The following is a 22,127-nucleotide window of genomic DNA, read 5'->3' on the forward strand; positions in this document are numbered from 1 at the left end:
ACAAAACAAATCTGGATTTTAGACTACCGCTCTAATGTTTCCTCTAGGCATTAAACAACAGGGCAGCAACCCCAGCTCACCAACGACCCTGGAAACGACAAGGTTGAGTCCGAGTCTGGGAGGAACTACGGTGGATGCACACACTCATAATAATAACAAACACAGCAATCAAGATAACTGCCTTTGACTGCTCTACTTTGCAGGGATACAACATTTCCCTTTATCAAATCATTCTCACACTACATGTAATTAGGCCTAATTGTTTTGCAGCTCCGGGGAGCAGAACAGGCACATTAAAGACTATCTGAATGACTGAGAAATATTCACAAATTAAGGAGGGGATTTATTTTCCTTGGCGAACACCAAAGTGATTCTATTCTACTCCAATTCAATTCAATCCAAAGGACCTTTGCCCTCGAAGATGGGGAGGGAGAAGGGGAAGAGATGGGGAGAAAGAGAGCAGACGAGAGATGAGGAGAGGAGAGAGAGAGAGAGAGAGAGAGAGAGAGGAGAGAGAGAGAGAGAGAGAGAGAGAGAGAGAGAGAGAGAGAGAGAGAGAGAGAGAGAGAGAGAGAGAGAGATGGTGAGCTCATTTAGTGTACCAGTAGCCAGAGCACAAGCCATCCCCTCCTTTCTGAAATCCCTGTTCTCTAATACCAGGCCACATAACAGCCACATCTTGTCAGCCACAGTTTGGTTTCTTTATTTTAATTCAGTCCCACAAGGCGTCTGTCCTGCCTGCTCCTCCGTGTCTTTGGTCTTTAATTGCTAATATGAATTAAAAGGGGAATTATGTACACTAATGACTATAGACCCAAGTGTTTAGTCTCTACGACATGTAGGATGTGCATGCATGTATGTGTGTGAAGTCTATAGGCTAGGCAGGCTTGTTCGTGATTGCCTTCAAGTGCAAGTGTCTCATTTTGAAAGTGTGTGTATGTGTGTGTCTTTTGTGTGTCTTCTGTGTGTCTGTGTGCATGTCAATGCCTGTATGTAGCGTATGTGTGGGCCAGGGGGATGGGTTTGGGGTGTACAGAGGATTCTATATTTTTGGGCCATATTAATGATATCCCCGGCGAGATCAGAAGTGTGTGGTTGGCTTTGTGCTAGTCCCCCAGGGCACTCTATTGACCGCTTTTATTAACATCACTAAATTCCCCATTAGTGCAATGTCAGAGGTGATTGTCAAGCGGAGGGAGACGTTATCTGGGGCCTGCACTGTTTGGTTTCATTTGCACCACAAAGAGGGAGGGAGTGAGGCAGGGAGGCAGGGAGGAGGCAGGGAGGGAGGGAGGGAGGGAGGGAGGGAGGGAGGGAGGGGGAGGAGGGAGGGAGGGAGGGAGGGAGGGAGGAGAGAGAGAGAGAGAGAGAGAGGGGGAGGCGGGTGTAAAGGCGTGAGTGAAAACTCTCTCACTGTGGGAGTCAGATAAGATCTACTATAGCCTCTCTGGTCCCCAGGGCCCAGTTTTTCAAAAGTGATCTATCTGGATTTCACTTACCGGTAGGATTACATGCATAGAAATAGAACGAATAGAACAGTCCCCATTGAAGTCAATGGTTTGTCCATTCTATTTATTCTCTTTCTATGCATTTAATCCTATCTGGTGGGTGAAATCCCGGATAGATAACTTTTGAAAAACTGGGCCCAGGAGAATCCTTTTGCAGCCCCCAGTGAGACCATCGTCACTGCCCAGACCTCCTCCAACATTCTCTCCTATCTCCTTCAGTTCAGCAGCCCTCATTAGAATGTTCCTTAAACTCCGAGCCGCATTCCATAGTATCAACCCTCCTCTCCTCTGTCCTCTGCTAGCCAAGGAAATGTGTCTAGCGGCTAGCCCAGCAGATAAAGAGATGTAGCATGTAATGATGTTTCAGGGATTATGCAGATAGACGTCAACAGATGAAGAACTCTGAAAGCTTGGTCATATTACACCCCAACAGCTGGATATGTCCTCTGGTATGCAAACCTTGACTGTGTTTTCGTTCAAGCTCCCTCAAGCGGCATGGTTGCCTTTTCTAAATGGGGCTGAGGTTCTGTGCACAGCTGCTTTCCTAAAGGGGGAAAAAAAAATCACATTTCCCCAATACACTAGTCCTCAATGTTAAAATAAACTCCTATAGATAAAATGTATTGAAAAAAAAACATTTACATGAGGGTCAGACTTGGTCTATACTGTCTGGAAGCTGACAGTCATACCAAGCCTTCCGGTATATGTGGAATAACACTGATGGGGCTCACATTCAGCTGGTGTCAGTCTCTCTTCCTCTCTATCCATGGTCATTGGCTACTCAACCATACTCACGACTATGCATGTCTAAATAGGAGGATCCACTATTGATCCTGACTGTCTCCTGAGATGGAGCGGAACCTGTGTCCACATCCCTGTCACCTAGCTATAGCTTCCCATAGTGTAGTAATGGGGATCAGAGGTCAGGAGGTTGAGGGGGACCGTGTGAAATGCTAATCAGACACTTATTCTTCACATCTGATTCTGCTTTAGAAAGTTTAACTATGTCAAATATAGGGGGTGAATGTAACCTTCACTTTACTGTCAACATTGTTTGCATTTGAGACATAATCTTGTATTAAAAATATCACCATAATAGTAGACAAGCCTGAACAAATCTGAAGTTCAGGCGTGGATATACCACCATCCCCCTGTCCATTTGGTCTGCTATGGGATTGTTAAATATCGATTAATGCCACCCGTCAATGGGGGTATTCTATTTATAGAGCACAACTCTGGCAATGGTAATCAATGTTGTTAGCACCAGATTAATCCAAGAGTGAAATCTAGCTTGTGACTCCAGATCGGCAATATTTATTGGTATAAATGGGGGATGGGCAACTGGCGGCCCGGTCCACGGACCAATTTCCCAAAAATAAAATACAAATGATAATAATAATAATATATACTGTATATGTGCAGTGGCGTGAAAAAAGTATCAGTCCTCTTTCTAATTGTCTCTACTCTTGCACATTTTTGATACTGTAACGATTCTCGTTGGTGGAAGGAGAGGAGGACCAAAATGCAACGTTGTAAGTGTTCGTCATATTTTAATTGAAAAACGGAACCCTACACAAAATAACAACGAAGAGAAAACGAAACATTTCTGCCAGGTGAACAGACACTAAACAGAAATTAAACACCCACAACCAAAATGGGGAAAACAGGCTACCTAAGTATGATTCTCAATCAGAGACAACGAACGACACCTGCCTCTGATTGAGAACCATACTTGGCCAAACATTTATAACATAGAAAAAAGAACCTAGACTACCCACCCCAACTCACACCCTGACCAACCCAACATAAAGACATAAAAAAAGAACTAAGGTCAGAACGTGACAGATACTGAATGTTATCAGATCTTCAACCAAAAACTAATATTAGATAAAGGGAACCTGAGTGAACAAATAACACAATGACATACTTATTTAATTTATTTCATAAACAAAGTTATTCAACACCTAGTCCCCTTACACTCAATAACATCTCAATTGGGATTAGGCCAAGACTTAAACTAGGCCATTCCCAAATTTGTTGCTTTTTAGCCATTTTCATGTAGACTTGTTTGTGTGTTTTGGATCATTGTCTTGCTGCATGACCCAGCTGCGTTTAAGCTTCAGCTCACAGATGAATGGCCTGACATTCTCCTGTAGAATTCTCTGATACAGAGCAGAATTCATGGTTCCTTCTATTAAGGCAAATCGTACAGGTCCTGAGGCAGCAAAGCATCCCCAAACCCTCACACTACCACCACAATGCTTGACCATTTGTAACGATTGTCATTGGTGGAAGAAGGAGTAGACCAAAGCGCAGCATGGTACGCGTTCATAGTTACTTTTAACACACTGAACACAAAATAACAAGAGAATAAATGAAAACCGAAACAGTCCCTTATGGTGCAAACACTGAAACGGAAAATAACTACCCACAAACCATAGTGGGAAAACAGGCTGCCTAAGTATGGTTCTCAATCAGAGACAACGATTGACAGCTGCTTCTGATTGGGAACCATACCAGGCCAAACACATAGAACTACAAAACACACCCTGACCAACCTAAAACAGAGACATAAAAAAGTAACTAAGGTCAGGATGTGACACCATTGGTATGAGGTGCTTGATTTCCTCCAGGCATAATAGGACCCATTTGTAAATGCATTAAAAATAAAACCAGAATTACCTGATTTACTATATATAAGTATTAAGACTCTTCGCTATGAGACTTGAAATTGAGCGTCTTGTTTCCATTGATCATCCTTGTGATGTTTCACAAGTTGATTGGAGTCCACCTGTGGTAAATCCAATTGACTGGACATGATTTGGAAAGGAACACACCAGTTTATATAAGGTCCCACAGTTGGCAGTACATTTCAGAGCAAAAACCATGCCATGTGACCGAAGGAATTGTCCGTAGAGCTCCGAGACAGGATTGTGTCGAGGTACAGATCTGGGGAAGGGTACCAAAACATTTCTGCAGCATTGAAGATCCCCAAGAACACAGTGGCCTCCATCATTCTTAAATGGAGGAAGTTTGGAACCACCAAGAATCTTCTTAGAGCTGGCTGCTTGGCCAAACTGAGCAATTGGGGGAGAAGGGCCTTGGTCAGGGAGGTGACCAAGAAACAGATGGTCACTCTGACAGCGCTCCAGAGTTCCTCTGTGGAGATGGGAGAACCTTCCAGAAGGACAACCATCTCTGCAGCAGTCCACCAATCAGGCCTTTAAGGTAGACACTCCTCAGTAAAAGGCATATGACAGCCCGATTGGAGTTTGCCAAAAGGCACCTAAAGGACTCAGACCATGAAACCCAAGATTGAATTCTTTGTCCTGAATGCCAAGCTTCACGCCTGGAGGAAACCTGGCACCATATCTATTAGAGGTCGACCGATTAATCGGAATGGCCGATTAATTGGGGCCGATTTCAAGTTTTCATAACAATCGGAAATCGGTATTTCTGGGTGCCGATTTTGCCGATTTTTTTGGGGAAACGTATTTATTTTATTATTATTATTTTTATACCTTTATTTAACTTGGCAAGTCTGTTAAGAACACATTCTTATTTTCAATGACGGCCTAGGAACGGTGGGTTAACTGCCTTGTTCAGGGGCAGAACGACAGGTTTTCACCTTGTCAGCTCGGGGGATCCAATCTTGCAACCTTACAGTTAACTAGTCCAACGCTCTAACCACCTGCCTCTCGTTGCACTGTTACGCGAAAGCTATACTGCTACACTGGCAATACTATAGTGCTTATAAGAACATCCATGTAAATGTAAATGTAAATGTAAACATCCAATAGTCAAAGGTACATGAAATACAAATGGTATAGAGAGAAATAGTCTAAATACTAAATTAACTGCAACCTAAAACCTCTTACCTTGGAATAATGAAGTCTCATGTTAAAAGGAACCACCAACTTTCATATGTTCTCATGTTCTGAGCAAGGAACTCAAACGTTAGCTTTTTTACATGGCACATATTGCACTTTTACTTCTCCAACACTTTGTTTTTGCATTATATAAACCAAATTGTTTCATTATTTATTTGAGGCTAAATTTATTTTTATTGATCTATTATAAAATAAGTGTTCATTCAGTATTGTTGTAATTGTCATTATTACAAATAAATAAATAAAAAATTGGCCAATTTAATTGGTATTTGCTTTTTTTGTCCTCCAATAATCGGTATCGGTATCGGTGTTGAAAAATCATAATCGGTCGACCTCTAATCTCTATGGTGGTGGCAGCATCATGCTGTGGGGATATTTTTCAGTGGCAGGGACTGGGCAACTAGTCAGGATCAAGATAAAGATGAACGGAGCAAAGTACAAAGAGATCCTTGATGAAAACCTGCTCCAGAGCACTCTGGACCTCACACTGGGGCGAAGGTTCACCTACCAACAGGACAACAACCCCAATGCAGGAGTGGTTTTGGGGCATGGATTCTACAAAATGTCGAAAGCATTCTACAAGGATGCTGGCCCATGTTGAATCTAATGCTTCCCACAGTTGTGTCAAGTTGACTGATTGTCATATGGGTGGTGTAACATTTTTGATTTACACAGGAAACGGTTGAGCGTTTAAAAACCCAGCAGCTTTACAGTTCTTGACACAAATTGGTGCGCCTGGCACCTACAGTACTACTGTCATGACGTTGCCTATGTTGGGTGAGGTTTATGACCCCCACATAAATACCTTTCCCCCATTTTCTCTCCACTCTACAGAATGGACTCTTGGAAAGCCCTTTGTTAACATAGAGAGAGTATGGTAACATCAAAAGGTTGGGGAATGGAACAATATTTCCCTTTCTCAACCAGTTGAAAGTGTCCGTTGGTACTTAAAGAATATTATGTCAGATCAGTTGTTGTCTAGGACATTATATCTGATGATAGGACGACGTAAATTGTATATTGGAAAGTCTACACATTCTTGTTCAGATTCACATGGAATTGTTGCGCAATTTAAATGTTTAAATTTGAAACTATTTGTGAAAAGATTAAATGTAATTTTAGCTTCTAAATGAGAGAATTGTTTTCATAAGTAAACTATGCTCACTCAGGTGCACGCCCAAGTGAACAGACATTGGTTGAGAATTATGAAACACTCCCTTCTCTCCCCCAGTACAAAAGCCAGTTAACAGAAGTCAACCTCAGTTCCCGAGGACGTGAGGACTGGTGTCCATGCGTTTAAAAGGGCTAATTTCAACTACAACCTAACAAAATTAACATTTAGTTCCAGAAATGTTAGGACTGCAGATGTCACAAAGTGCTATACAGAAACCCAGCCTAAAACCCAAACAGCAAGCAATGCAGATGTAGAAGCACGGTGGCTAGGAAAACCTCCCTAGAAAGGCGGGAACCTAGGAAGAAACCTTGAGAGGGACCAGGCTCTGAGGAGTGGCCAGTCCACGTTGAGATTAAAGCAGTACATGGCCAAGATGGTCAAACGTTCATAGATGACCAGCATGGTCAAATAATAATAATAATCACAGTGGTTGTAGATGGTGAAACAGGTCAGTACCTCAGGAGTAAATGTCAGTTAGCTTTTCATAGCCGAGCATTCAGAGTCAGAGATAGCAGGTGCAGTAGAGAGAGAGTCGAAAAATAGCAGGTCCGGGACAAGGTAGCACGCCCGGTGAACAGGTCAAGGGTTCCTTAGCCTCAGGCAGAACAGTCGAAACTGGACCAGCAGCACGACCAGGTGGACTAGGGCATGGTCCCAGGGCTTAGGTCCTCCGGGAGGGGAGGGAGAGGGAGAGAGAGAGAATTAGAGGGAGAATACTTACATTCACACAGGATAATACAAGAGAAATACTACAGATGTAACAGACTGACCCTAGCCCCCCAACACAAACTATAGCAGCATAAATACTGGAGGCTGAGACAGGAGGGGTCGGTGGACACTGTGGACCCGCCCGACGATACCCCCGGACAGGGCCAACCAGGCAGGATATAACCCCACCCACTTTGCCAAAGCACAGCCCACACCACTAGAGGGATATCTTCAAACCACCAACTTACTACCCTGAGACAAGGCCGAGTGTAGCCCACAAAGATCTCCCCCACGGCACGAACCTGGGAGGCGCGCCAAACCCGGACAGGAAGATCACGTCAGTGACTCAACCCACTCAAGTGACGTACCCCTCCTAGGGACGGCATGAAAGAGCACCAGTAAGCCAGTGACTCAGAATCCCAGAGGAGAGAGGGGAACCGGTCAGGCAGAGACAGCCAGGGCAGTTCGTTGCTCTAGTGCCGTTGCTCCAGTTTCCATTCACCTTCACACCCCTGGGCCAGACTACACTCAATCATAGGACCTACTGAAGAGATGAGTCTTCAATAAAGACTTAAAGGTCGAGACTGAGTCCGCGTCTCTCACACGGGTAGGCAGACCATTCCATAAAAATTTAGCTTTGTAGGAGAAAGCCCTGCCTCCAGATGTTTGCTTAGAAATTCTAGGAACAGTAAGGAGGCCTGCGTCTTGTGACCGTAGCGTACATGTAGATATGTAAAGGCAGGACCAAATCGGAGAGATAGGTAGGAGCAAGCCCATGTAATTCTTTGTTTTCTATGATGATGAGTTCCGATTTTTGTGGCCCCCATCCCTATTAAAGTTGCCCATCCCTGCTATATAGACCATAACAATAAACTCCCAATATCCATAGTAAGGTGCTGGAAAACACGACTACATGAGATCCAAAGGGATTTAGGTTTCCAGCCAAGCCTTACTTAGCTTACATCATCCAAACCATTTACAAATGCTCTGAATCCCATTCTCAGACTGAGACTCCTTGGAACAGATTTAAAGTCTGTGTCTGTCTGTACATGACGTTGGTGTCTGCGGGAGTAGTTATTGATAAGTTAGTGTCGGACACAGTCACACACAAGCTAGTCTCTCAAGCTTCTTTTTATAGCTCCCACTGTAGATGGCTCATCTGATTCAGACTGTTTCTCTCTGTCTGTGACAGACACAGATCCCCCAGATAAGGCCACTACCCAAAACCAGCTCAAATCATTTTAGACATGTTCTACGTTCCCCGATGAAGAGACATAAGCATAGCTAATCACAGGCATTTAGCTGCCTTTTTCCTGCTTAGCTCCTGTACCACAGTGGAGTGGGCCTACTATATATTTCTCCATTCCTTCCATCCATGCTATTTTGGGAGCTGCGAATAAAAGGAAATGGTGTTGGTTCTGCGGGGGCTGAGGGGGCACGCCTACGAGGCTGAGGCGTTTATGCCCATCAGCGTTATTGCTTTTCGCTCTGCTCATGAAAAGCAGAGCTGGTTGTAAAGGCTTTACGAGTGTGGTGTAGTGTAGTGTGGTGTAGTGTGGTGTAGTGTGGTGTGGTGTGGTGTAGCATGGTATAGTGGAGTGTAGTGTGGTGTAGTGGGGTGTAGTGTGGTGTGGTGTAGTGTAGTGTAGCATGGTGTAGTGTAGTCTGATGTAGTATGTAGTGTAGTGTGATGTGGTGTAGTGTGATGTGGTGTAGCGTGGTGTAGTGTGGTGTGGTGTAGCCTGGTGTAGTGTAGTGTGGTGTGGTGTAGTGTAGCGTTGTGTGGTGTGGTGTAGTGTAGCTTAGTGTGGTGTATTGTGGTGTAGTGTGGCGTGGTGTAGCGTGGTGTAGTGTGGTGTAGTATGGTGTAGTGTGGTGTGGTGTGGTGTAGCATGGTGTAGTGTAGCTTGCTGTGGTGTATTGTGGTGTAGTGTGGCGTGGTGTAGCGTGGTGTAGTGTGGTGTATTGTGGTGTAGTGTGGCGTGGTGTAGCGTGGTGTAGTGTGGTGTAGTATGGTGTAGTGTGGTGTAGCGTAGTGTAGTGTGGTGTAGTGTAGCTTGGTGTAGTGTAGTGAGGGAGGACGGGTTGACAACCATGGCTCCTGGGTCCTGGGGCTGTAGGGGCTGTGTGTCAGTGATCAGTGTGGCTGCCCCCGGCCCTGATCTGTAACACACACACACTGTGGCTGTGTGTCAGTGATCAATGTGCCCTGCCTGTCTGTCTGTCTGCCCTGATACCTCTGAATGATGCTCCTCCCTGTCCCAGCCCTCTCCTGGACATCTCCTTTACTCTATATGGCACTTTGAGGCCACAGTCCCTCCTCCACTGTCACCGCCACTCACACTCTGGCCTAACCTGGATCACCACCACAGCCTAGCCCCCCGATGTGATGTGGAATTCAATTCCTAACTAAGGACTGTTGGAAATATTTTGACTGCACCGTCGTGATTCTGCATAGGCTGTTATACAGTACCAGTCAAACGTTTGGACACATCTACTCATTCAAGGGGTTTTCTTTATTTTTACTATTTTCTACATTGTAGAATAATAGTGAAAAGATCAAAACAATGAAATAATTCATATGAAATCATTTAGTAACCAAAAAAGTGTTAATAAACAAACCAAAATATATTTTATATTTGAGATTCTTCAAATAGCCACCCTTTGCCTTGATGACAGCTTTGACACTCTTGGCATTCTCTCAACCAGCTTCATGAGGAAGTCACATGGAATGCATTCAAATGAACAGGTGTGCCATGTTAAAAGTTAATTTGTGGAATTTCTTTCCTTTTGTAATGAATTTGAGCCAATCAGTTGTCTTGTGACAAGGTAGAGGTGGTATACATAAGATTGCTCTATTTGGTAAAAGACCGAGTCCATATTATGGCAAGAATAGCTCAAATAAGCAAAGAGAACCGACAGTCCATCATTACTTTAAGACATGAAGGTCAGTCAATCCGGAAAATGTCAATAACTCATGAGGACCGCCACAGGAAAGGAAGACCCAGAGTTCATTAGAGTTACCAGCCTCAGAAATCGTCAACTGCAGCTCAAATAAATGCTTCACAGAGTTCAAGTAACAGACACATCTCAACATCAACTGTTCAGAGGAGACGGCGTGAATCAGGCCTTCATGGTCAAATTGCTGCAAAGAAACCACTACTAAAGGACACCAATAAGAAGAAGAGACTTGCTTGGGCCAAGAAACACCAGCAATGGACATTAGACCAGTAGAAATCTGCCCTTTTGTCTGATGAATCCAAATTTGAGATTTTTGTGAGATAAAGAGTAAGTGAGTGAATGATCTCCGCATGTATGGTTCCCACCTTGAAGCATGGAGGAGGAGGCGTGATGATGTAGGGATGCTTTGCTGGTGACACTGTGATTTGTTTAGAATTCTATGCCATCCCATCTGGTTTGCGCTTAGTGGGACTGTCATTTGTTTTTCAACAGGATAATGACCCAAAACACACCTCTAGGCTGTGTAAGATCTTTTTGACCGAGAAGGAGAGTGATGGAGTGCTGCATCAGATGACCTGGCCTCCACAATCACCTGACCTCAACTCAATTGAGATGGTTTTGGGATGAGTTGTACCACAGAGTGAAGGAAAATCAGTCAACAAATGCTCAGCATATGTGAGAGCACCTTCAAGACTGTTGGAAAAGCATTCCAAGTGACTACCTCATGAAGCTAGTTGAGAGAATGCCAAGAGTGTGCAGAGCTGTCATCGGCTACTTTGAAGAATCTAAAATCTAAAATCTATTTTGATTTGTTTAATACTTTTTTGGTTACCACATGACTATTTCATAGTTTTGATGTCTTCACTATTATTCTACAATGTAGAAAATATCAAAAAGAAAGAAAACCCCTTGAATGAGTAGGTGTGTCCAGACTTTTGACTGGTACTGTATTTCTGTTGAGAATGAGATTTTATCAGGCATTTTGACAGGTCATTTTTCTCTTGGATGGACCAAAGTCAGGTCACAAGTCCTCCAGTCAGATTCTCCAGTTATTGTTTACCTGTCCATTCCATTCCATCACTATAACATGTTAACCTGCAGAGTAGTGAAGCTCTGCATGGTAAAAGTTAGTATGCTCTCCTCCTCTTTCCCTGATGTTATCATATACCTGTGTGAGGAGGCAAGGTGGGGCTCAGTCAAGCATAGCAGAGGCATGTCTACCAAAGGGAAACAGAAAGGCAGAAGAATGTCTGTCTGGTAGGCTACAGCAGGATTCACTAGATATAAAACCACCTCTCCCTGATCCTACTCTGTCTCTCTTCATAGAACCCTCACTCTCTCACCCTTTGACCCTGCCTCTCTCTATAGTATCTCTGACTGTCCTCTCTCTCTCCCTCCGTCCCTCCCTCCCTCTCCGTATCTAACCCCTTCTCTCTCTCTTCTCTCTCCTCCAGCCGGTGCCCATCGATGACTCGTTCTGTGGTCTGGACATCAACCAGCCCCTAGGCGGCTCTCAGCTGGTGACGGGACACACCCTCTACACAGAGACACGGGACCGCATGACCTCCGTCACCTCCTACGTCTACAACGGATACTGCGTGGCCTTCGTCGGCACCAAGAACGGACGCCTCAAAAAGGTCAGTTACTCTTACTGTCAGTTCCCGACAGTTATGGTCAATTACCGGCTGTTATCGCCAGCCACAGCCTGGACTTCGAAAATACTGACCTACCTCGGGCCATTGCTCTTTAGGGAGCATAGGCCATCGATGACGCCTCTCCATTACACTCTGTTCTGGGCAGTCTTCTCCAGCTCGTTCAGCTATTGAAAAAGTCCTCTAGCTATTCTGGTCTCCCAGTTCAAGGTCCATTTAAAGCGATTGTGAAGCACTTCATCACTGTTGAAGCCCTGGCCTCAGGAGACTGAGGAGGCTGTCTGTCCACTGACTGGTCCTCGGAACCTCAGACACTGAAGTGGTAGTATTCTATTCAAGGAACTGAATGTACGAAGCACGGTGTGGCGGTAAGGAGAAGATAAACCTTTCTCCTCCATATTTAATGCTTCTGGTCCTGTGACAGTTGGGCAGGTGGGCAGGGGTGTAGGGTGGCAGGGCGTGGGGGAGGAGGTGTCATTCCTCTGTAGTGGTCATTATGTTCGCCTTGTGGAATGAGCTCTGTCTATGGTGGCCGTGCCGAATAACCTCTGCCAGCCCATTAATTTTAATAGGCACCTTTTTCCCTGAGACCCAGAGAGAGGGGAGACTAGAGAGAGCTGGCCCACGCAAGATCTGGCCTGCAGTCTCTGCTGGAGCAGACAGACAATGCTGTTGGTTAAAACTACAGTCTGCGATTTGAAAAACAGCCATATAAATTAATTTAAATGACAAATGAATAGATTCCCAGATCCCAGACTGTAGCTTTAAGGGCTAGACAGTCCTCAAATGTCACATTTCACCTCACCACCACCAAAGCAAGGCAGCATAAAGAGCATCTACTGTAGTGGCTCAGGTGGCTATTATGCATGGAGAGATTTGAGTGATGATGGAGAAAGTGGAGCATGTTGTGTGGTGGGAGAAGTTGGCAACTTCATCATAATACAATTGTTAACCTGGTATTACACAGTCGGGGCTTTTTTCGGTATTGAAGTACAGTGACAGCCAAGTGATGTATGTGTAATCTAGAAGAGCTCCCTGTGTTTACAGCTGTTGAGGCTGCCTTGCTGACAGGGTCGTAATTTCAGCTCAACCTAGGGTATGGCAATATGACAGGAGGGAGGGTTTCCCCCCTCCAAGGATATTTTTGAAAATGTAAGCTCATTTACTGAATTTCTACACAATTTAAAAACTCTAAAATGCCATTTGGAGAACAGAAAAAAAACAAGCAAAATGGACTCCAGACATTATCAGCTTGTTGCTGTAGCTTCATTCCCCTCAGTCAATAGGGGACTGAACATTCTACAAACAGCTGCCTGCTATGCACTAGCTCCGCACTGGGATTACACCTCTAGTTTAGTTTCATGTCAAGTCAAACAGCAGTTACCAAACCAAGGCCATCTACTACAGCATCTTTACCTCTGCACTGTTTTCCATAACGCCAGCCAGCCATACAAACAGCCTTCCCTTCTGCTCCCAGGCGTCAGCATGGTCCTAAAGTCATCTCGCTAATATCGTTCAACTGCATTTGTCTTTTAATTGGGATTGGAATGATTTTAGTAACCTATTTTAAATTGCCACACCCAATTGATGTCCCTGCTTGCTGAATGTAGATGATGTTGATGGTGATTGGTGAGGTGAGGTGAGTTTTCCTCCTTTGTAAAACTCTTTGCGCATCTGGAAAAGCGATATGCTGTATATGTTGGGCTCCCGGGTGGAGCAGCGGTCTAAGGCACTGCATCTCAGTGCAAGAGGCGTCACTACAGTCCCTGGTTCGAATCCATGCTGTATCACATCCGGCCAGTATGGCGTGCTCTCTGTTTCCCTTGCCCCTGGGACACAACACAAATGGACCTGCTCGGTTGTTTGTTGCTTCATCTATTTATTCATAATTTAATCTGTGCCCCAATCAGGGTGTGGAATTGAAAGAAACTCATTTGGTGTAATCCCCCTTGTTTGAGGTACTTAATCATTTATAGCATTTTTTCTACATGATTAAATTGAACCAGACAGTAGAACACAATTCTCTGCTCTCTGGTGCATACAGTACTGTGGGTTGTTTCCTTGTTATCTCCCTGCCGCGTTCCTCACATACAGTATGTGTCTTCTCTATTCACATCCTCTCCCTGTCTCCATGTATGACAATGCCATGCAAAGTGAACCATCATGGCTGCCTGTCTGTCTGGTGCTCACATCCACAGCATCATGGCTGTTACCACAGTAACCGTTGCATGGAGGAGGATTTATCCAGGAAATCAGAAGGCACAGCGAGAGACACAGCTCCACGGTCCACCGCCTTACTGCCTGGCTGCCTGGCTGGCTGGTTCACTGGCTGCCTGGCTGGGAGAGAAAATCCCGGAAGCCTGTTTGTTCAGCCTGTTCAAGCATGGAGCCTGATCCATTCATGACAAAGAGAGAGGGGAGAGGATGAGGCAGCTTGGTAGGGTGTGGTTGCTGTGTGTTTAGGGGTTTACTTCCACCCTAGTGCTAAGCGATTAGTGCTGTTTGAGGTCGGTTCAGATTCAGTTTGATTATTGAAAAAAATGATCACGGTTTTCGTTTTCAATATTTTTTTTATACAGTAAGTGCATTATGCATGATGTGGGTTGAATGCTGTAACAACACAGAACAAAACAATTAATAAACATCCCATGATGGTAGTGACTGCCCATCACTGCTCATCACTTATTCACATTACTTTACTTTAATAAAATATTTCAGTTGTCGTGTATATTACATTTATTTGACGACTTTATTTAATTCCTAGTCATCATCTAATGTCTATTGAGCTGCTGCCTATGCTGTCTGACAAAATGACTATTTTGTAGTTCTTCAAAGTAAGGCATACTTTTATGACTGCTAAATACCAACTCTCAATCACTTAGATAATGTATTTTTAGGTAGTAATTAGTGATGCACCGATATGACATTTTTGCCCGATATCCAATATTTTCCTTGCCAAAAAACCCTGATACCGATACCAATAACCAGAGGTGGGACCAAGTCATTGTATTACAAGTCACAAGTAAGTCTCAAGTCTTAGCACTCAAGTCCCAAGTCAAGTCCCAAGTCAAGACAGGAAAGTCCAAGTCTCAAGTCAAGACAGTCAAGTCTCAAGTCAAGACCGACAAGTCTCAAGTCAAGTCTCAAGTCCTAAACTTTGAGTTTCGCATCCTAAATAAGTCATAATGTGCTCTTCAAACAAATGTAATACAATTTCATATTTTTAACAAGAGTAATAGTTAGTATATTGCACTTACGCAATTCATGGATGCTTTAAAAAAAATATTTATGACTCTCCAAATAAACTTCATATTTCAATGGAAATACACGAGTAGCCATAAGAAAGACCCCCAATAGCGATCGATTATTGAGGATCACTATGGGGCGCAATCGGGCGATGTAGGCTTGTACACAATCACCCAACCTTAACACACACAAATAACAAAACATCTGTTTCAGTAGCTATCATTAGCTAGCTAACTATATAGCTAGGTGTCATCATCTAAAATAACTGTAATTTCTAAGATAGTTCTTATTTGATTAATGGAGGTCGGACCATCAATGTAAACCTAGCCACAATAAGGATTAGCCACAATAGTGGCTATTCATTTGCATTACTATTTACATTTACATTTACATTTAAGTCATTTAGCAGACGCTCTTATCCAGAGCGACTTACAAATTGGTGCATACACCTTATGACATCCAGTGGAACAGCCACTTGCATCTAAATCTTTTTTTTTTTTTTGGGGGAGGGGGGTGAGAAGGATTACTTACCCTTACTTACCCTATCCTAGGTATTCCTTGAAGAGGTGGGGTTTCAGGTGTCTCCGGAAGGTGGTGATTGACTCCGCTGTCCTGGCGTCGTGAGGGAGTTTGTTCCACCATTGGGGGCCAGAGCAGCGAACAGTTTTGACTGGGCTGAGCGGGAACTGTACTTCCTCAGTGGTAGGGAGGCGAGCAGGCCAGAGGTGGATGAACGCAGTGCCCTTGTTTGGGTGTAGGGCCTGATCAGAGCCTGGAGGTACTGAGGTGCCGTTCCCCTCACAGCTCCGTAGGCAAGCACCATGGTCTTGTAGCGGATGCGAGCTTCAACTGGAAGCCAGTGGAGAGAGCGGAGGAGCGGGGTGACGTGAGAGAACTTGGGAAGGTTGAACACCAGACGGGCTGCGGCGTTCTGGATGAGTTGTAGGGGTTTAATGGCACAGGCAGGGAGCCCAGCCAACAGCGAGTTGCAGTAATCAAGACGGGAGATGACAAGTGCCTGGATTAGGACCTGCGCCGCTTCCTGTGTGAGGCAGGGTCGTACTCTGCGGATGTTGTAGAGCATGAACCTACAGGAACGGGACACCGCCTTGATGTTAGTTGAGAACGTCAGGGTGTTGTCCAGGATCACGCCAAGGTTCTTAGCGCTCTGGGAGGAGGACACAATGGAGTTGTCAACCGTGATGGCGAGATCATGGAACGGGCAGTCCTTCCCCGGGAGGAAGAGGAGCTCCGTCTTGCTGAGGTTCAGCTTGAGGTGGTGATCCGTCATCCACACTGATATGTCTGCCAGACATGCAGAGATGCGATTCGCCACCTGGTCATCAGAAGGGGGAAAGGAGAAGATTAATTGTGTGTCGTCTGCATAGCAATGATAGGAGAGACCATGTGAGGTTATGACAGAGCCAAGTGACTTGGTGTATAGCGAGAATAAGAGAGGGCCTAGAACAGAGCCCTGGGGGACACCAGTGGTGAGAGCGCGTGGTGAGGAGACAGATTCTCGCCACGCCACCTGGTAGGAGCGACCTGTCAGGTAGGACGCAATCCAAGCGTGGGCCGCGCCGGAGATGCCCAACTCGGAGAGGGTGGAGAGGAGGATCTGATGGTTCACAGTATCGAAGGCAGCCGATAGGTCTAGAAGGATGAGAGCAGAGGAGAGAGAGTTAGCTTTAGCAGTGCGGAGCGCCTCCGTGATACAGAGAAGAGCAGTCTCAGTTGAATGACTAGTCTTGAAACCTGACTGATTTGGATCAAGAAGGTCATTCTGAGAGAGATAGCGGTAGAGCTGGCCAAGGACGGCACGCTCAAGAGTTTTGGAGAGAAAAGAGAGAAGGGATACTGGTCTGTAGTTGTTGACATCGGAGGGATCGAGTGTAGGTTTTTTCAGAAGGGGTGCAACTCTCGCTCTCTTGAAGACGGGAGGGACGTAGCCAGCGGTCAGGGATGAGTTGATGAGCGAGGTGAGGTAAGGGAGAAGGTCTCCGGAAATGGTCTGGAGAAGAGAGGAGGGGATAGGGTCAAGCGGGCAGGTTGTTGGGCGGCCAGCCGTCACAAGACGCGAGATTTCATCTGGAGAGAGAGGGGAGAAAGAGTTCAGAGCATAGGGTAGGGCAGTGTGAGCAGAACCAGCGGTGTCGTTTGACTTAGCAAACGAGGATCAGATGTCGTCGACCTTCTTTTCAAAATGGTTGACGAAGTCATCTGCAGAGAGGGAGGAGGGGGGGAGGATTCAGGAGGGAGGAGAAGGTGGCAAAGAGCTTCCTAGGGTTAGAGGCAGATGCTTGGAATTTAGAATGGTAGAAAGTGGCTTTAGCAGCAGAGACAGAAGAGGAAAATGTAGAGAGGAGGGAGTGAAAGGATGCCAGGTCCGCAGGGAGGCGAGTTTTCCTCCATTTCCGCTCGGCTGCCCGGAGCCCTGTACTATCAATGACATACTTTTAGTTTGAAGGCAAACCGCCAATTCCACTATTGTGCCTAATCCTTATTGTGGCTAGCTTCACAACACATAACCTGGTGCGGTCGAGCCTCACTAGCCAGATGAAGCGAGCTGGCTACTTATAATGTTAGCTTTGGGCAACAGGGTTAAGTTGCTGACTAGCTATTTATTTTCATGAACTGAGGTTCAATTTCAATAGGCAAACAACAAGTGGCAACCTAGCTAATACTTACTCACAATGATTCTTAAATCATTGCTGAGAATAATGAAAATGACTGCAGGTTCTTCTGGTCATTGTTTTTAAGCTGGCTCTATTGGTGCTAGCTAGGTACCAAGCTAAAGTTAGCTACCCCAGAAGTTGCGGTTGAACAAATGATGCTTTATTACCAATGCGGTATTGTAAACACATGGTTTGTGGCCGGTGTTTGCAGACTTTTTTGTCCAGCTTTGACAGTGCTACTGTATCTTTTTTTACATGAAAAGACCCAAATGGCGTTCCATAGTATGTATGTCGTGAAGCTAATACCAGTGACGCAATTTCTGTGTAACTCCTTTAGGGCAACATCGGAAAATAGCGTACTTGGTAATGTGTACCGGTTCTCGACCAGTCGGCGAAAGCCAACATCACCCATGACAGAGAACGGTTGATTGTCAAGGGCAATGAATTCCATTATCTTGGCTTTAATGGATTTCGCATTTGAGTTGTCTCGCTGAAATTTCGTTACACTTTCAAATGACTGCTCGACTTGATGACTGCTCGATCCACACACCAGACATTGTGGGCTAGTTCAGGAATTCTGTGTTGCACATATAGCTCAACATTTTACGTGGCATCATTACGTCATGTACTACGTTATATAGGTATGCACATCAGCTTTGACATCGGTTTTGCACATCAGGCCGTTAAACTAGACCATCGGCCGATACCGATGTTGGCATTTTTAGCTAATATCGTCCGATTCCGATATGTTCACCGATATATTGTGCATCCCTAGTACTAATACCTTGCGAAGCAACAGCTGCTCTCTATATCCCCTCACGATCGCACACTCTTCTCTCTTCCGTAGTAGCAAGTCGTAATAGAAACACAGACCGGACAAGTAGATGCGCAATGGATTATGGTCATTGAAGTTTATTACCACGTTTTATGTGCTAAACTATGTCAAATATTAGCTTGTAGGAAACTATAACTCCCTACTACATCGCACAGTTCAGGCTGGATCTGATTTATCTCTAGAGAAATTGTGCAATGTGCGCATTGAGCTCACAGAAGAAAAAAAACAGAACAAAATGGAATTCTAATTATTTAACCTATAACGGTCAATTTGTTGTTTAAAAATTAAAATGAACCTACATTTCGGTTAATCGTTCAGCACTACTCCATCCTTGTGTGTTGCCCAGGCGGTAGGCCCGGAGGACCTTAGGGGAGTACCCCTAGTCCCTGCTCCAGCCTCAGACTCCCAGCCCCAGCCCCTGCTCTCTCCCACTGCAGCCACAGCCCCTGCTCTGCTTTCTCCCACTGCAGCAGGCTGATAAGCTGTTGCCAGCCTGGCCATGGGGACCAGTGCACATCACTACATAGCAGGACAGGGCTATAGGTTTACAGAATGTTATGCTTGGTAGGTAAGGTGACACGGCATAGCAGTGCTGCAGCCTCATCCTTGCATAAGGAAGCTGGCATTCCACTGCATTCTCCTCCCCGAGAGAGAGAGAGAGAGAGAGAGAGAGAGAGAGAGAGAGAGAGAGAGAGAGAGAGAGAGAGAGAGAGAGAGAGAGAGAGAGAGAGAGAGAGAGAGAGAGAGAGAGAGAGAGAGAGAGAGAGAGAGAGAGAGAGAGAGAGAGAGAGAGAGAGAGAGAGAGAGAGAGAGAGAGAGAGAGAGAGAGAGAGAGAGAGAGAGAGAGAGAGATACTTACTTTAGTGCAGCTGAACTAGGAACCAGGGCTCATCTGCACCGCTGCCTGTAATTGGATTGGCTTCCTTCCCAACCCCCCCCCGACACACACACACGCACACGCCTCCCTTCCCCACTTCCACACTCCCCAAGCCCCCCCACCCACTGTCTCTGTCTCTCTCACTCTCTTTCTCTCTCTCACTCTCTTTCTCTCTCTCACTCTCCTTCCCCCTCTCTCTGTCTCTCTCTCACTCTCCTTCCCTTTCTCTCTGTCTCTCTCACTCTCCTTCCCTCTCTCCCTACAGAATAGCTCTTGCTTTTTATGTAGCTATTTCCTGGGCTGTGGTGGAGCATGGCGAAGGGAAGCCTGCTAGGATAGTGTGTATCATGCTACTGGTGTGGTGGCAGGCAGGTGTTAGTAGGGGGGACAGGGGTGGTGGTAAGTCATTAACATGTAGTATGTGTGTGTGCAGCTATCAAGTTACACATACATGTCAGTACATACACACAACAAGTGTGTCATATGTCAGTACATACACACAACAAGTAGATCACATGTCAGTACATACACACAACCAGTAGGTCAGATGGGAGAGTCGTTTTTCTATGAGGTGTTGCTTTATGTGTTGTTTAAAACTAGGTTTGCTGTTTACTTGCGCTATATAAGATGGGATTTCCATGCACTCATGGCTCTGTATAATACTGGTTCCTTGAATTTGTTCTGGACCTGGTGACTGTGAAAAGACCCCTGGTGGCATGTCTGGTGGGATAAGTGTGTGTGTCAGTGCTGTGTGTAAGTTGACGATGCAAACAATTAGGAATTTCCAACACATGAATGTATCTTATAAAAACAAGAAGTAACGCAGTCAGTCTTTCCTCAACTCTTAGAGAGACTGGCATGCATTGTATTAATGTTAGCCCCCTGATTACAACAAAGAGCAATACGTGCCGCTACGTTCTGGGCCAGCTTCAGCTTAACTAGGTCTTCCTTTGCAGCGCTTGACCGTAATGACTGGACAATAATCAAAATAAGATCAAACTAGAGCCTACAGTACTTTCTATGTGGGGTGTGGTGTCAAAAAAGCAGAGCATCTCTTTATTATGGACAGACCGCTCCCCATCTTTACAACCATTGAATCTATGTTTTGACCATGACAATTTACAATCGAAGGTCATTTAGTCTCCTTAACTTGTTCAACAGCCACACCATTCATTAGCAGATTCAGATACAATGCTCTTAGTTTTATAGATGTTCAGGACCAGTTTGTTACTGGACACACATACCAAAACTGATTTCAACTGTTGAGGGTTTCAGTGACTTCATTAGCTGTGGTTGCTGATGCGTATATGGTTGAATCATCAGCATACATGGACACACATGCTTTGTTTAATGCCAGTGGCAGGTCATTGGTAAAAATAGAAAAGAGTAGAGGGCTATATATAGAAGCTTCCTTTAAAGAAAACCCTTATATTAGATATCTCTGAATCCACAATAAAGCAGAGGTTGAAAAGCCACAACACGTACGTTTTCTCAAACACAGGTTATGGTCAATAATATCAAAGGCTGCACTTAAATCTAACAGTACATCTACCACATAGTTCTTATTATCAAGTTATTTCAACCAATTGGTCATTTGTGTCAGTGCAGTACATGTTGAGTTCCCTTCTCTATAAGCATGCGGAAAGTTTGTCGTTAATTTGTTTACAGAAAAATAGCATTGTATTTGGTCAAACACATTTTTTCCCAGCAGTATGCTGAGAGCTGGCAGCAAGCTGATAGGTTTGCTGTTATCACCAGCAAAGGCCGATCTACCACTCTTGGGTAGCAATGACTTTTGCTTCCCTCCAGGCCTGAGGACAAAGACTTTCCTCCTAGGCTACGATAGGAGGAGTGGCTATAGAGTCAGTTGCCATCCTCAGTATATTTCCATCTAAGTTGTCAATTTATTATTGATCCATAACAATCATTTTTCTACCTCTCCCACACTAACTTTACAATGCCTTTCTTTCATTATTTGTTTTTATATGCACGAGTACAATGTTTCACTGTTCATTGTTGGCATTTCCTACCAATGTTTGCCCACTTTGCCAATGAAATAATCATTCAAATAATTGGCAACATCAAATGGTTTTGTGATGAATAAGCCATCTGATTGGATGAAAGACGGAGTTGAATTTCTCTTTCTGCCCATCATTTCATTTAAAGTACTCCAAAGTTTTTATTCCCCATCATTCTTTATATCATTGATCTTGGCTTCATAATGGAGTTTCTTCTTCTTTTTATTGAGTTTAGTCACATCATTTCTCAGTTTGGAGTAAGTCAACCAGTCAGATGTGCAGCCAACACCTATTAGCTGCTCTCTTTCAACCATACAGAGTTTCAATTCCTCATCAATCCGTGGAGCCTTAGCAGTTCTAACAGTAACTTTCTTAACAGGTGCATGTTTATCAGTAATTGGAAGAAGCAATTTCATAAATTCATTAAGTGCATGTGAGCGTCTGGATGCTTCTTATTAATCACATCAGACCAACAGATATTTTTAACATCATACAGTGCATTTGGAAAGTATTCACCTTGCCACCTTGTCCTTTCCCACAGCCTTCTTCTAAAATGGATTCAATCATTTTTTCCCCTCATTAA

The 22,127-nt window shown here is 44.6% G+C and overlaps 1 protein-coding gene across 2 annotated transcripts in view; it reads left to right on the forward strand.

Moving 5' to 3' along the window:
- The window catches only part of LOC118360327 (plexin-A2-like), a 324,415-nt gene that overhangs the window by 43,785 nt on the left and 258,503 nt on the right, over nucleotides 1-22,127 (forward strand). For both annotated transcript variants that reach the window (XM_052482378.1, XM_052482379.1), the window contains exon 3: nucleotides 11,696-11,878. In XM_052482378.1, the coding sequence (XP_052338338.1) occupies nucleotides 11,696-11,878 (183 nt within the window). The remainder of the gene's footprint in view (nucleotides 1-11,695; nucleotides 11,879-22,127) is intronic.

The sequence above is a fragment of the Oncorhynchus keta genome, chromosome 27 (genome assembly GCF_023373465.1).
Source record: "Oncorhynchus keta strain PuntledgeMale-10-30-2019 chromosome 27, Oket_V2, whole genome shotgun sequence".
Classification (NCBI taxonomy): domain Eukaryota; kingdom Metazoa; phylum Chordata; class Actinopteri; order Salmoniformes; family Salmonidae; genus Oncorhynchus; species Oncorhynchus keta.